This window comes from Labrus mixtus, chromosome 1 (genome assembly GCF_963584025.1).
Source record: "Labrus mixtus chromosome 1, fLabMix1.1, whole genome shotgun sequence".
In the NCBI taxonomy this organism is placed as follows: domain Eukaryota; kingdom Metazoa; phylum Chordata; class Actinopteri; order Labriformes; family Labridae; genus Labrus; species Labrus mixtus.
Genome location: NC_083612.1, coordinates 27,954,997 through 27,971,327, shown reverse-complemented (window position 1 = coordinate 27,971,327; position 16,331 = coordinate 27,954,997). Strand labels below are relative to the sequence as shown.

The 16,331-nt window shown below is 41.0% G+C and overlaps 2 protein-coding genes across 4 annotated transcripts; one reads left to right on the top strand and one right to left on the bottom strand.

Annotated features, from left to right (window-relative positions):
• Positions 1-1,519: 1,519 nt before the first annotated feature.
• Positions 1,520-3,312, top strand: si:ch73-167i17.6 (regulator of G-protein signaling 9-binding protein). The gene has a single exon (XM_061041020.1). The coding sequence runs from the start codon at positions 2,185-2,187 to the stop codon at positions 2,923-2,925; it is 741 nt and encodes a 246-aa protein (XP_060897003.1). The 5' UTR covers positions 1,520-2,184; the 3' UTR covers positions 2,926-3,312.
• Positions 3,313-5,254: 1,942 nt separating this feature from the next.
• nudt19 (nudix (nucleoside diphosphate linked moiety X)-type motif 19) lies at positions 5,255-12,683 on the bottom strand. 3 transcript variants are annotated; one of them, XM_061041011.1, is made up of 4 exons: positions 12,393-12,677; positions 11,596-12,302; positions 9,257-9,464; positions 5,255-8,518 (listed from the first exon to the last, which is right to left on the bottom strand). In XM_061041011.1, exons 1-4 carry the CDS (start codon positions 12,508-12,510, stop codon positions 8,301-8,303), a joined length of 1,251 nt encoding a protein of 416 aa, XP_060896994.1. In that variant the 5' UTR covers positions 12,511-12,677; the 3' UTR covers positions 5,255-8,300. The 3 variants fall into 3 exon arrangements, 2 of the variants coding, with proteins under 2 accessions (XP_060896994.1, XP_060896989.1); XM_061041006.1 differs by having other exon boundaries at positions 11,596-12,678; XR_009673369.1 differs by having other exon boundaries at positions 8,416-8,518; positions 9,187-9,464; positions 11,596-12,683.
• Positions 12,684-16,331: the final 3,648 nt, after the last annotated feature.

The following is a 16,331-nucleotide window of genomic DNA, read 5'->3' as shown; positions in this document are numbered from 1 at the left end:
CACAGAGTATAATTTATCACATTTGATCATAAAAGATATAAACAAAGAAATCCTATTATATCTTGTGGTGTTGCAGGATTTAAATCACATAAAAGTTGGAAATCTGTCAAATTGCATCATTTATCTTCCTCGTAATTTATCATCCACTTAAGAGATAATGGAAAGAGAATATCTGAAGAGACTTGAGGCCATACAACAAGATTGAACATATTTAACAACCCATTAGCTGCCCTCAGACGCTGGCTACAGATAACATTCAACCATTTTATAGCCAACTTTACAGTTTACTTGGATTCATGACTGTCCTATATGCCTACCATCACTTTTTCACATAATAATGGTAGCACTCAGCGCCTTCATAGCTAATATCAGATAGTAATGGCTTGTATAGCACTTTTCTAGTCTTCTGACTTTCAAAACACTTTTTTACACTGCAGGTCACACCCACTCATTCACACATTGATGGCAGAGGCTGCGATGTAAATTGACCATCAGTATGGACTAATCCTGTAGCCTACATAACCATTCACACGCCATCAACAAAGCAGTGGCAGCAATTTGGGATTAGGTGTTTTGCACAAGGACACATCAGATGTAGGTTACCTGCAGGAGCTGGGGATCAAACCCCGAACATTCCGGTTGAGGAACGACCAACTCTACCACTTAGCCCCAACCCAAATACACATCCATATGGGTTAACTCTTATATTTGAACATTAACAGTATTTGTATTTTAACAGTATTTTAACAGTATGTCAAAGGAGCACTTTTGACTAGGCTATGATATTAATGCTAATATGATGGATGGTTTTATGAGTGAGAGAAACGGAATTGACCAAAAAAAAAAAAAAACACTTTTTTTTTCCTAATCTAAAGGAAATAAATTCCAGTGTCATAAAAAAGTAATTTCATGTGAAGCAAACCACAGGCCTGTCTGTTGGTTGCAGCATCCTCTGCTCTTCAGTCCATTAGCTTTACACTGCAGTCAATGGATCATTAGGCTGCATCCGCTTCAATAATGCAAAAAGAGCAAAGTGGGCTAACGCCACACAATCATACCTCTCACCTTTCAACACAGCAGGAAGTAAACAACACATTAGCCATCCAATACTGTGTGTGCACCAACTGTGCTCCTTGGCTGTAAACTGTGTTATGAACAAAGTCATGAAGTTAATCATTTTCTACAACCCTGTAAATGTAAATTTAGGAGTACTTCAATAATACAAATCATAGGAAAAAGTGTGCACACATCTTAGCAGTGCTGTTTAAAAAAAAAAAATCACAGAATATCTTGACAGATAGCCACCGTTTTACTTCTCCTCTCCTGATGACTAATCGCAGGTAGAGGCAGGTAGGTTAGTGCTTTGTGATTTGACATAGCCTTTCACAGCCCTGCCCACGTTGGGGACAGATCAGCCAATGGTTGGACTTGATGTCTGTGCGACAGAACCAATGGGAGCGGAGCTGCTTTGGTTCCCTGCCTGCATGGCTCTGTTTAGTGCGCACATGTGACCACAGAAGGCGCTTACCGTTATTTAAACATCATCAATTGGATGCAGAAGTGGACAGCACCCCATACAGATAAACAAAGTATTACTCAATGGATAATTTAGCTCCATGTCATGGATGCTCTGAAGCCCTCACGTCTTTTTAACTCTGAGTGAAGATCTCCATTTTCCCAGCCGCGCGTCAAAACATCAATGGACTTGTTTTAAGCTGCGGACGAGAAACGCATCGTGTCCTTTTAACAGGAGACAGTCACAGGCGGATGCTGTGACACTTGTAGCTGAATCTGGATGTCCACCTAATTGTCTAAAACAAAGAGGAGGTTCAATTGTTTCACATCCATCAAGCGTCCGCGCCAGAAGTGTGGAGCTCCGGAGCTGTTTGATCTCGAGTGGGGAAGCGCAAAGGTAGCCTAAAGCCATTTACGGACGCATTAATTTCTAAGCCGCTCTCGGTGCCTGCTAACAGACAGGAAGGAGCATGGATAGAGAGGAATTTGCTGTGACTAGAGCGTTGAGGGGATTTGTAGAGCTGGGGGTGTGCGCCTGTGGAAACTAAACTAAGGACAGCTGGCTAACGCGCCGACACTGTCAGCTCGCCATCGCTCTCCGAGCCATCTTTTTCTTTCTTTTTCATATTTTTGACGAGGGGACGGGTACCTTTTTTTTAAAAAACGGTCATGGGGAAAGAGGAGTGCAAAACAATGCTGGACGCTTTGAACAAAGTGACAGCCTGCTACAGGCATTTGGTCATCGCATTGGGAAGCACCTCGGACTCGCAGAACCTGCGTGAGGAGCTGAAGCGGACCCGCAAAAAGGCCCAGGAGCTGGCCGTGGCCAACAGGACTAAACTGACCTCACTGCTCAAAGACAAGAGCATCAGTAAAGAGGACCGGGCCGAGTACGAGCGTCTATGGGTTCTCTTTTCGAGCAGCATGGATCTCCTGGAGGTGGACATGAAACGGTCCCTGGAGATAGGGCAGGATTTCCCCCTCAAGGTGCCCACCAGGCACCTCATCCAGACCGGTATGACCGGCAGCACCACCACCGTGGCGGCCCGTGCCATGAGCGTGCAGAACATGAAGTACGAGGCGGATAGCAACATCGACACGGCCGACCTACGGGACCTGCAGACCGAGATCACCCAGGTGAGCCAGATGATGGAGGAGATGGAGATGAAGGTGCAGGTAGCGCCGTGGGCCGTGGAGGCGAAGCAGGAGGCGGGCGCAGAGCTTAAGTCCAACATGAGTGTGGGAAATTCCTCTGTGGGTGTCATCTCCATCTGCGAAGAGGAGCCCAAAGACGAAGAAGGAGGTGGAAGCAGGAATACTGGCTCTGCATCGATCTGCGCCGTGTTAGTGTTCCTTGTCATCGTGGGGGTCGCTCTTGTTTTGGGATATCTGGTCATCAATATGTCTTGAACTGTCTGATCCCGAAGCCCACACAGATGGACACGCTGCGCGGCTTCCCCCGCAACCCAGAGAGCAGGCAGCTCCACAAAAGAGGGAGAAAGAGGTTTAAACATTTTACGCACGAAGATTTAATCGCTCTCGGATTTGTGAATGTATTCGGTGGAAATTGGAGAGTTGCACTAGAGATAATATAGAAGAATAGAGTCAGAGAGTGGACGATCAGTGGGCACAATTTGAAATATTTGAGAAGCCAAGAGGGTCGTGTTAATTTTCTGAACAGTGGGGAGGGGGGGGGGGGGGGGGGGGGGGGGGGGGTGAAAGTCGTGAAATTACGTGACAGTGTCTGGCCATCAGGATGATACAAACAACACGTAATCCAAATGGATTAGTGGAAAAGATCAAGCGTAAATGTAGCCTATTGTTAAGTATTCCCCCCTTGATGTTCTGCTGATTGTTGCTTTCAATTTATGAATACAATCCAGCAAAGTCAGCTGTGATGGACCATGTAGTGAGAGCAGTATAGAGCTCAAATAGTATGGACACTAATAGAGGCAGCGTTACAGCTAAACTCCTCACATCACACAGGTTGGATGTGATCAAATCTGCACTGTCCCACACTCCCGTTACAACACTTCTAATACAAATCTGTACAACCAGGTTGTAGTGTAGGTCTGGAACTTGACTTTATAACATTAAATCACAATGTGCTTAATGAGAGCCTTGGGACCTAAGAGACACCCACTGTCTTTGAATAATGCACCCATTCACTGTAAGCCTGTTCATGTTCCTTTACTTCAGGGTTTCTTCTTGCAAACAGTGTTGAATGTATACATTGCAACATGTGAATATAGAGGGTTATTTGTACATACGGACTGCTGTGTCAGATAGTGTACATACATAATTATATTTAATATAATAAAATTTTCAAACACACTTGAAAACTGAACAAAGCTGTTTACATAAGTCAGATGTGATTTATTCTTTTTTAAGAGTGAAATGTTTGAGTCAAAGCTGACAAGTTAGATTAGCCCAGTTCATGTAGGCCTGCACCAGATGCACACAGAGGTATTTTCAGCAGAGGATTAGTATCCTAATGCCTTGGCGTTAAAATAGTGTTTGGTTTAAAATGGAAAACAGACTAACATAGATGCTTTAAATCCCTAATGGTTTTAGATGTAAGAGCCTTTGAAGGTATTCCTGGTATTCCTGGTAGAGAAGCCTATGTAGGTGAACTGAAGCCTGCTGCTGTCAGAGCCAAAGCCTCTGTAAAGTTGGCTGTTGGTGCACGGGCCGGTGGATTGGAAACGTTCTCGTTGGTGGTGCATAAACTCAGGGTACTTTAAGAGACACTTTCGGGTCATCTCAGAAATACTTTAGATATCTTAATTAAATGTTATGAAAGACCAAGCTGAAGAAAACCTTATCTACTGGTTGTTAGTTTACACACAGCATTGTTAAAAGTGAATGCAACATCAGTCAGTAACTTAGTCTTTTGTGAGTTTATGAAATAAGGAACACAAACAAGAAATGCTATTGGAGATCTACATTCCCCTCTATTATCAGGTTTTTAAAAAAGGTTCAACTACGGGAGGCTTTTCCGTAAGCAGATATGTGTATTTTATTTAATCAGATAAGCACAGCAGTATTATTTTGAGTCAGTAAATACTGAAACATTACATTGCAGTATTTTATTATTCATTTGGGCTGAATCAAAAAGTAGATGTATACTACACCTTGTTTAGTAACTAACAGATCAAATATGAAAGTTGGGTTCAAAGAGACAAAACATGGAAAGTGTTTCAAACAAATCCTATTAAGGAGAAGCATTTGATGACCAATGCTCAAATGTGCTACCAAGGATCTGTGTCTCTGTTTCTATCTTTCTCATAAGCTTGTTTGTCATTTGCTGCTGGTGCTTTCAGATAGCCAAAAGAGTTACCTTAGGATGCATGGACCCATCTTCAGCTGGTCTTATTGGGCATAATCACATTACAGACATATTAACTGGGTTATTGCTTCAGTGTGACTAATATTGAAAGGTTTGTAATTGGTTGCAGATTAACAGTTGGAGATAATTGTATGCTGTACACAGACCCCTGGCATTTCAAGAGCTCTCAAATTTGTTTGCAGGCCGTTTAAGTAAGCGGTCTATAAAGGAATTAATTTAAGCACAGATACTCTCCCATAGAGGGCAGAAGCCTGCCTGACTCCCTGTGGGAGTAATTGATTTACAAAACAACATTTTGAGTTACATTTAAAAAAATGTACAAGTGTCAAACATACAAGATGCAGAATTAGACAAGCATCGCCTGGGACGTTAAAAGATTATTCAGCAGACTGTGAATATGCATTTTCCTGTTTTATACTGTTTTACTTCCCAATTGATCTTTTTCAAAGCCGTTCTGGGTTAGAAACCTGTGGATGAACATAAATAGAAGACAGGAGAAAAGACAGGGTTGAGACAATCATTTGACAGGACTTTGATGAATGAAAATGAGCGGCATGCTAAGCTCACACCTGATTCACTGTAGGCTTTGTGACATCTTGTTTATCCGTGTTGTCCTCTCAAGCAGGCACTAAGCTGTGCTCACAGTGAGTCCGGAACTTCTTGAAAATCACCACAGAGTCACATTGTCATCCGGTGATCCAAAAATATAAAGCCAATTAATTAAACATGGGTAAGAAAAGGAAGAGGACTTAAATAGAGACGGAATAAAGCCTCCTAAAACGCTGCACTTTCTTTGTCCCTCGCGCTTCACAAGGAGGAGGAAGGCTCTTGCAAAGTCTCCTTTGATGCAACTTTCTAAGACCTTTTTATGTCTGCTGGGACAATTTTGTTGCAGTCTTGTTATGTAAGCTGCTTCTCAAAATAGCCGCAGCATCAAAGTTTTAGAGTATCTGCTTCATTAGGTATAAAAAGTAACAAGCAAAAGGTGAGTAAAAATTCTCTGCAGTCATCTGGAGGTGTTTCGTTTCATTGGAACATTTTATTTACTTCTCTGCGTCGCTTGGAAACAAATAAAGTAAGCAGACCGGTTCACAGAGAGGAGCGCTCACAGCTTGGCAGAGACAGACCACTGCATCATCACCTCATCTGGACGAAGATGGTGGGTTTCCAAGGCTGTAGGTTGCCATAGAAACCCCTCAACGGACTCTAAACGGCAAAACAGCACAGAAGGTTGAGCGGTGTTATTTCAACTCCCCTTTCTGCCGTCACCATCCTACACATGTAGCACTCTGAGGCAGAAGGAGATGTGGTGTGAGGACAGAGAGGGGGCAGTGCTAAAACCAGGGACTAAACCTAAGCTTCCTCCCCCCATGAGGAGAGATCAAATGTGTCGAGAAGATGAAAATGAGATTGAGAGGTGCTGACCTGTTCTGGTGTGGTGCAGTGCTTTATAGAAGAAATCTTTTCAATCAGGTTAATGTGATTTAAGGGGACCCTTTTTTTTTCAAATTACACAGAGCAACATTAAAGTGCAAATATTTATCTTCACAAAATGACATAATAAAATCCCCTGCTCTCTTTTATAGTAGAAAAAAACAACTTTCATGATACAGTCTATTCAGCTTAATTCCTGCTTATTTTGCTCATCTCAGCAGCACACTAGTCTGTCACATCAAAAGAGCACTTAGTGTTTCCGTGCCAAAAAAGGGCAAACATGTCCTGAAAGTATCCTTCAATCTTCTATAAGTTTCATCTGCATTTCTCCATCTTACTGTTCCACAATGTGATTGTATGTCTTTGCACATTTCTTGTCTTTGCACACAAAAGGTAGAAAATAAAGTATTTTCTATTCTATTCTATGAACATTAGGGCCACATCGAAAAACAAATAAAAGTCTGGTTTAGAGTACTGTGACTGCACCCACACAGTAACTTAAAAATGATATCTTAATTGATTATATAATTTGACCATTAAGAGCATGCATTAGACAGATTGTCAGGAACTCTAAATTCAACTTATTCTTATTATGCATTACAAGCAATCATTAGTAAATGAACTAAATGCAGTGATGACCAAATTAATAATGAATAAATTGATCAGTTTAATAATAAATGAACTCATAAATGGCAGACACATGGGTACAACCCATTTGGCAGAGATGATTCCTTATGAGTTATCAATTTGCTTTAAAGGGCACCGCTGTGAGCAAGGAAGACACCCAAAGGAGACAGAGTGGGACCCCTGCAGAGCCTCCATCACTGACATATGCACTCCAACTGAGAGGCACCAGCATAACACTCTGAACACACACACAGGCCTATAAGCTGCTGTAGGCGTCATCTTAAAATTCCTTTGACATTTTAGGTCAGAACAAATAGTACTAAATTTATATATATTATTTATATAGTAAAAAATGATACATATATTTATATATACACACACAGTATATATATATATGAATATATTTTCAGATAGCACTGACAATCTGAGTTAAACACAATAAGGCCAAAGCAATCACTTCAGTCTCTTTGTGTTTGCTGATAAAAAGGTTTTACCTAAAAACAAAAAGTCCTTACAGCCATTCAAACCGCCGGGAGAAGAGCGGACTACCGTCATTGGCAAGGTCACAAGAACAGTAAACACTCAAATAAATAATGACTGAGTTTCAATGAACTGCTTCAATGTCACAATAATAATGATTAACTTAATCAGTAGTTATTGTAGTATAACTAAATTGATGTAGAACATTTAAAAACAAGTGTACAAGGTGCATGTACAAAAACAGCATGCAATTTAAGGGTCCTGGATTTGAGCAGGCTGCCTCACTGCCAGCATAAGGCCTGGATACATGTGGATTTAAAGAGGTCAAATTGTGAGGTAAAATCAATGCTTGTGGGATCGCTGTGATCAGATGATTTCCGTGCCACAATGTTTTCATCATTGGTAAACTTAGACACATAAATGTGTTCAAGGTACTGATAGCATGCTGCCTTGGCAGTGCTGCTATAAGTGGGAGCCGAGATCCAGGGAATCAAAAATGAAAATCATGGCAACATATCAGAAGGTTTCAATGCTCATTTCTTTTTAACCTCCTCCGTCAGAGTAAAATCAAAACAGTTGTGATTTACAGGTTCAATGATGGAAGAGGTAAAGTTACAAATACATCTTAAAAATAAATTGTGTGAGTGAGAACATGTGTTGGTTGGCTGATTTGTTTTCCTTTTTCCCCTCTCCCTTCTCTTTGTTTTGATTTGTGCGTGACTGAATTGTTTTCTTGAGACTGGAGCTCCATGCTACATACCAATGTTTTCTGAACACCATGTGTAAATCTGATATTATCATCAGCAGTGCTATAGTCTGTTTCTGCAAGTAAAAATGTTCCCATGAATTGGCCTTACTGGTTCAGTACATGTGCACAGAGAAGTCATGAGGGGAGTCACAGCTGACTTTTTGAGTCCAGAGGGGCAGCTTCCTCCAGAACAGGGAGCAGGTGGTTGTATTTTGGTGGGATGGTGATCTGCACATTTATAGTGTATGGATCTACGATCACACTTCGGTGCAGAGCAGGAGCATCCTGTGGAGATTCAAGGTCTGACTCCGTGCATGTATCCACCTGAGCCTCTTCTGAAGTGTCCAACGGGTAACTTTTGTCACCTGGAAATGGTGGAGCCCAGGAGAGCAAGGGATAGAAGCAGACAAGAGATGAAAAACAAGAAAAGGTTAATCCACCATAAACTGGTACTGTTCCATCACTCACATTACAATCAGAACAAGAGAACATATTTGATTAAGTGCCAGGAAGCAGATGTGCTGTCAGCCGTTACATCTGGGTAAGTCAGGATGCACCACTAAACGAAATCAGCAGCAGGTGGAATCCAGCCCCCACCACTAAACACAGAGACATTACTGTATACTGTACAGTCATGACAGACTGTAGTTTGACTTCAACTGGAGTAAAATGTGTATGTTTGGAGACTATTTTCAGAAACTTATTTTGAAGTGATTGTTTGTATGAAGGATAGAATATGTGGGATTGACCCACAACACACAACAAGACCTGTGTTTATTATAATGAAGGATTGTGTCACCAACTGTGTGTGGCTAAGAAGTGTGTCTTCTTTTGTGTTTTGACAACACGGTAGCTGTAAGGCTTAAAAGATGAAGATAAAAAAAGGCTCCGACTACACAACAAGGCGCCGACTGTAACTATGATCATTTCATTGTTGGTGCTGTGTTTGCTAAGAATAAAGGAAATCATTTTAACATACACTCACTTTCATTCCTGATGGTAATATAAAGCCGCATTAAATCAATTACTTTACCAGTGGAATAATAATGAGGCTGCTTCACTGCAGGTCTGTATGAGGATAAGTTAATGTAGACAATCAGCACCTGGCAGCAGTGATATAAAGGCTCCATCTTCAGTGAAAACAACAGGCAGCCATTGCTCCAAGCCCTCTGTGGCACGCTGGCTGGAGAATTTGTGGAGGTCATTCAGCAGAGGAAGACGACACATGCGGCTGAGCTCGTAAAACTGTGGGGGGGCGATCCAAAACTCCTGTGCCTGGTAACTTTGCAGGACCTCGGAGGGTGTGGACCACTGAAACATACAGAGAGGAAGGCTTCTTTCAGTTCGGTACATTAAATGATACAGCGGTATCTGTGAACTTGATCAGTAGCTGTCCTTCAAAGGACTCCAGCCAGAGTCAATGTTGTTAAAACTTCTGTAGTGATTCATTTAAAGCAGTGCTGAGGAACTTGCATTTTGTGTGTAAAGAGGCAGTGTGTCTGGTGTGGTGAAGATGTTGATCAGGCTAGCATTGCAATCATAGTTGAAATTAATTATGGAAGGATATATCCTTGTAAACAGTGCTGTTTGTAGGACAAAGAGCTATGAGAAAAGTTATCTTATTTGTAGCTATGTAAGGTTAACAATTGTAAAATGATGGCGTTTAAACTTTAGTAATTTTGTTGACAATGTTTACAGTTATTGGTGTTTCCTAGTTATGTTTTGTTTTCATTATAAGATTGGTTGCAAAGCCAACATAAAACAATACGTTATTCTCTCTATAAGAGAGACTTTTCTTTAGACAGCAACGCCTACTGTAACCTTCATTGACTGAACCATGTCTTCAAGAGTAATTTATTAAGTCAATAGATGTAATAGATGTTTAGGAGGAGGACGGACACGGGCTGAGTTCTGATTTTTTCTTCATTGTTTGCATGACCAAACAAGGTCACCTCACCTTTTACCTTTTCTTCATCACTTCAACTTTTTTTACCACACAATTCTTTCAACAATATAAATTGTGTAAGAAAAAAACAATCTGTACTTGTTTTTACCTAACTAATTTACAACTTAAAGGTGCACTATGGAGTTTTTGTAATGACATTTGAAAGTTGGGGAAGTGAAACAATTCTATGTTATATTTTCTGAACTGAATACACAAACTTTATTCAAAGGAAAAAATGGGTCCCTGGGACACTGTTTGGAGTTAAAAAGCTACCAGGAGACTTACGGTTTCACTGTTGCGGGCCCTCCACCATAACTTCTCGCGTATCATTTCATCTTCAAACAGTGCTCCAGGGACAGTTTGCGTATAGAGTTATGAAGATATACCACAGAATCTGTACACTTCTCCAACTTTCACATTTCATAGTGCACCTTTAAGTTACTACCAAACTATTTTTGTGAAAACACAAGAACAGGCTCATCCAGTGTACCTGCTATGAAGACCATTGTCTGATTTCAAGGATCAGTGACAGGCTTTAAGAACTACAGTATGTAGAAACAACCTATGTTCTCTGTATGTTTTGATTACATGCAGAGGCCCGAGACAGTTTCATAAGTGTAAGCATTAGAAGTAGTACCGTATTTAGAAAATCTTGTGGTGTGCTTTTAAAGTCAATAAGCGATTATTTTCCCAACAGTCACATACTCTCTGCTTATAGGATTTAAACAAAGCAATTTCATGCTCATCTGAGTTAATAACAGACATCAGGTCCAGTAGGCCAAAGTTATACCTAACTAGGATCTGGTATCTGTTAGAGGAACACCACACTGAATGTACAACAATAACACTCATGTCTTGTCTGCAAATTGCAATACATCATGATTAAATATGCTTGACGTGGGATTGATTATTTTGGGAATCTGCTTCATGTTTTCATTCTAAAAACTTGCTACTACTATGTTTGAATCCGTAATCCCAAGGATCAGCAAGAACAGGTGTGTCTCAGCTTTATCTGTCCTCTATGCACTGAACATTGGACGACCTTTAACAAGGGCCGTTTTTTACAACTGACTTAAAGTGCCCTCAGTTATCTGAAAACAGGGCTGCAATAAAGTATCACGGTCATCATTGCTTGATCCTGCGCTTTAAAGCAACATAGTGTAAACAAATGTTTTAACTGGATCGTGTTGGTTTTTTGTAAACTACATTATTATACATGACGGCTGAATCATACGTTTAACAAATGACTATGTGTAAAGTGAAGGCACCAATTCTAAATGGTATTAATCCTGGTTTAGCATTTCTTCTCTATACAACTAGACATACATAATTAGATCAAAAAAACATTAATTTCAGCAAAATAGTAACAACATTAACTTTTTTGTCAATATACTTCAGTCATTAGTTTTATAATTAATTACATTTTTACATCACTTGGTCAAAATGTGACATTTCTAAATGTGGTCTTTAAATACAAAGATTTGATTCACGCTTCACCTTAAAGTGTACTATTTCTTTTTCATCTTGCAGTGTTAATGGGATTTCCTGCAGGCAGCAGATGAAGAAAACTGTGTCATATCTAGCCCCACGTCGCCCTGTAGGGGTGAGCCAGTTGCTCCACTCATGTAAAGCCCAGATGTTGGGCAACACCTCCAGCTCTCTGCACATCCTGATGAAGTTGGAGGGGTTTTCATTCACCAAGGCCCTCCATTTAGTGACGTCACTACTGTTTAGCTCGCTCACTTTGTTATGGAGTACTTTATCAGAGTCACACCTGCCACCAATGTCTTTTAGCAAACTTTTCTCCTCCAGTTTAGACACGACCAGGAGCACGCCGGACTCCTCAAACGTCTCCCTCAGGGCGCATATCCTGAAGGCGACCTCCCCGGGGATAGGAGAGCCCAGTTTCAGCCGGTCTGTGGCGAACATTGGAGGTCTGGTCTCCGGGGGCTGTTTGACCCTCCTCAAACCAAAATTAGGAGAGTTGCTAAAAGATTTAAAAATGTCCAGCCATTCACTGGAAAAGTCCGAGGCGTCCACCATACCTCCTGGAAACACGTAAGCGTTTGGCATGAATCTGCTTTTACTGCTTCGTTTGAGCAGTAACACGTCGTAGTCATAGAAGGACTTGTGCGGCAAGTGTGACCGTCCATCGATGCTACCTGGCGGTGCACCCGGTCCCGGAGCAGCGGTCGGCGGTGCACCTGGTCCCGGAGCAGCGGTCAGCGGTGCACCCGGTCCCGGAGCAGCGGTCGGCGGTGCACCCGGTCCCGGAGCAGCGGTCAGCGGTGCACCTGGTCCCGGAGCAGCGGTCAGCGGCGTCCTTGACGGTAAACTGCCCGGACCAAGCCTGTGACCGGCGGCTAAAATAAGAGTTGCCGCCTCCTTCCAGTGCCTCAGTGTGGTGTTCATGTTTCTTATTTCACTCAATGCCTCTGAAAAGTTGCAGACCCAGGTTGGTCTGACATTTGTTTTGGCGGAAGTGACGTGGTGCGGGAAGGATACGAGCTCATCGGTCTCCAGCTTCTATCGCCACCTACAGGCATTTCATTCCTCTGCACCTTTCTCTGCAGATTTTAGGAAATTGATGCATTTTACAAGTTGAAACCTCCCACATTCTGAAAATACTTATTACTGTATTTAACAAGAAAAGATAACTGAAGGAAACATTATAGCTCAACTTTGATAAACCTGAGACCAGATAAAAACTGTGTACAATTTCTGATAAAGAATAATAAATGTTAAGTGAACAAATGTATTTGTCCATATTTTTAACAAGATTTGTATTAATATACACACCCTGCCTTTCAAATAATAATAATAATACATTTAATTTGTAACGCACTTTACATTTTTGCAAAAAAATTGTGCTAAAAGTGCTAAATCTATTTCACTGATTATTTTTATGATATGGCAAAATTTCATTAATATTTTTTTGCATGCATGTGTGACAGATGTGGTCAGGGGAGTGAAGAAAACCAGACTTTGACTGTTTTCCAGTTTTTATTTTCTCCTGCAGAAGACAAAAGAACATTCAATTTGCCTTCTGGACATTTGTTTTCTGCACCTCTGCTCCTACACATGCAAAATAAATATTATTTCAACTGAGAATATCTGCCTGTGTGAATCACGTGACACAGGCGCTGTAGGATATTACACAATTCAAAAATGACAAAAATACTTAACAGAAATAAATTATAAATGAAATCTCAAACATAAATTGTAAACTGTACTCAAAAATAATGTGCATTTTAACTCCGTTACACATGTATGATCCACACCAATCTATGTTTTTTCTTGATATAATTTCAAACATTTCTCCAAGTCTCTCTTCTCAAAGATTGTTTTGCTTTAAAACTGTTATTGAAAAAACGAAAGTTATATAGTGATTTTCTTAACAAGGTTACAAATTGTTTAAGATCAAAAAAATACAAAGGGATAAAGAGGAAAGAAGATAAAAACAAAACAGATAAAGTAGTTGTAGGGCCTGTCTTTTGAGATTGAATGAATGGTCACGCAGGCTTAAGACAGGCAAACAATGGACTTGGGCCTGCATCTCCATGAGCTTCTCACAGAGATCTCATTTGAGTTATTCACTGAGATCACAATGAGACCTAAAGGACTCTTACTCCCAGAATCCCCTGCAATACTTCACACCTACGTGTGAAGAAAGGGGGAGGACCAGAACCTCCCTCTTCTCATTGGAGGGGACCTGAGGTAGACCCCCCCCCCCCCCCCCCCCCCCCCATGAAGCAGGCCTTTTAAATTTAGGCGCGCAGAAAATCCGCGGACGGCAGCATTCTAAATTCCGAGCTCGGATTGTCCAGTGAACGCATCTCAGTTTCTTGGAGCGCATCAGACTATAACAGATTATCAGAAAGATAACGGTCTATGGTCTTATCTCACAGGTGAGGCTTAATTAGGTCTGGGCAGAATTAGCTTTAGAGAGTGTTTTTAACAATTGTTTGATTGATACAGAAACTGTAATTTTTATCTTTGTTGGACCTCCGCGTCCTGAGTTTATCTGTTTAAAACTCTTGTTGTTGTTTCGGACCGCTGCGTCCTGTATGTGTTTAGTGTAACAGCGTTATAACCGGGTATTACTCTTCTGATCAGAAAGGCCAGTGTAAACCGTATTAACTTGAATTCGGCCATTGGTTTGTTTCTGTGAATGAAGGGAATTACTCCGAGTTGTGGCGCGGGATTCGAACTGTGATCCAGCCTCTTCAGGCACGCATTTCTCTCCTTCTTTTCTCCTCCTCTAACTAACGCGCGCGCGCGCGCGCACACACACACACACACACACACACACACACACACACACACACACACACACACTCCCGTGTAGTCGCACATCTGGAGACTAACTCCACCACCGCGCCATTACGCACATAGGCTGCACAGTCACACATAGAGATCTGTACACTCGCAGATCGTGTAGGGCCGAACTTAACTCAGCCTCTTTAGACAATAGACCACATCAGGTCTTTGTTAGGTGTGCGCCATCGTAAGGGCGACCACATGAGTACGAAGCCATCTCCCCCTCCTCTCTCTCTTTCATCCACAGACACACACACACACACACACACACACACACACACACACACACACACACACACACACACACACACACACACACACACACACACACACACACACACACACACACACACACACATACAAGCAATTTCTGCACATTTTAGCATTTTGTTGTCACCTGGGTTTGATGCCAAGAATGGTATCATAACTGTTTGCTCTTTCATAACAGTGTGTTTTTTCCAGTTTAAACTTTCTAATGCTTTGACAGTATCAAAAATAGTGCAAACATTTGGCTTCCGACTAAACAATTAAACCAAAGTTCATTTTTTTGTTATAATTCATTTTGCTGGATTTCCGACAGAACACATTGACAATAATTCACATTAAAGTGTAGAGTTGCACATTGTAGTGTATATGTTTCTTGGTCCTTACAAAAGCACAAATTCTTTTCATATTTCTCTCAAACCCCCTCTCATTTCAGGGGAAACAATAGTCTGCAACTTAAGCTGGAGCTTAAATTCATGCAGACCCAGGGGGGATAAAGGGGGCCAACTCAGACGATGCTTGACTTTAGACCTCTCTTATATGTCTGATCAAAGCTACAGACAAAGGAAAGTGAAACAGGTCATTAGTATGGATCTGGTGACAGAAAAAATATGTAGGCTACAACAAAAATTATATACAACACTTGCAACAGGTTTTTCTTTCATTTTTGGGCATTTTTTTTCCTTTATTGGCTAGGACAGTTGAAGAGAGACATGAAAAGTTGAAAGGAGAGAGTAGGGGATGACATGCAGAAATGGGCCTAGGTTGGATTCAAACCCACAGCTGTTGTGACGGGGACTACAGCCTCTGTACATGGGGTGCGTGACAGGGTTATTCTTGATGCAAAAATTTCCAATTGAGTAGTATGTAGTATATAACATAATATTGTATCTTATTGCACTATATTATATTATACAATGTTAGATTATGTTTTTGTTTTAATTGCACTGTTATTATTATACTGTCATATACACTGCTGTTTACTTAACTTGAAGCTTTTGATCACATTAGTCACTTTAAATTATCACTGGTCACTTTAACTTGCACATAACTCTTAATTGTCCAGTACAGTTCACCTCAATATTTATATTCTTCTATATATACCTCCCATCATTATTTTTTTACTTGTATTTATCTTACCTATTCTGTGAATTTTGTTACCTACTTCTCTGTCTTGCTGCTGCAACGCCCACATTTCCCCCCTGGGGATCAATAAAGTATTATCCTATCCCATATATTTAAGAATAACAAGGTCACACGGAGCGCATGCACATCTCTTCTCAGCTATCATGTCTTCTGCAAGCATTGCACTTTGCAAGTGTGATAATATTTCTGTCATTAAACAACATAGCGAGAAGTAGACTGCTTAAGACAAGAGAACGGCAGAGAAGGGAATGAACACACTCACACCCATGCTGGGGTGTCATGTATCCTTATCAAAGAGGCATTGTGAAGGAAATCAGGCAAGCTAAGGTCAATAAGGGGGGAAAGTGTTTCACAGTTTTTCTGTTGAAAATAAATAATTTCTGTATCAGATCAGTCACATGTAACTTTGTGAGGCTGCACACTATCTTCATGGGATCAGAATGTTGCCTGAGCAACAAAAGAAGTGACTGATCAGGACAGTCACTAAAAAATAAAACTCATTA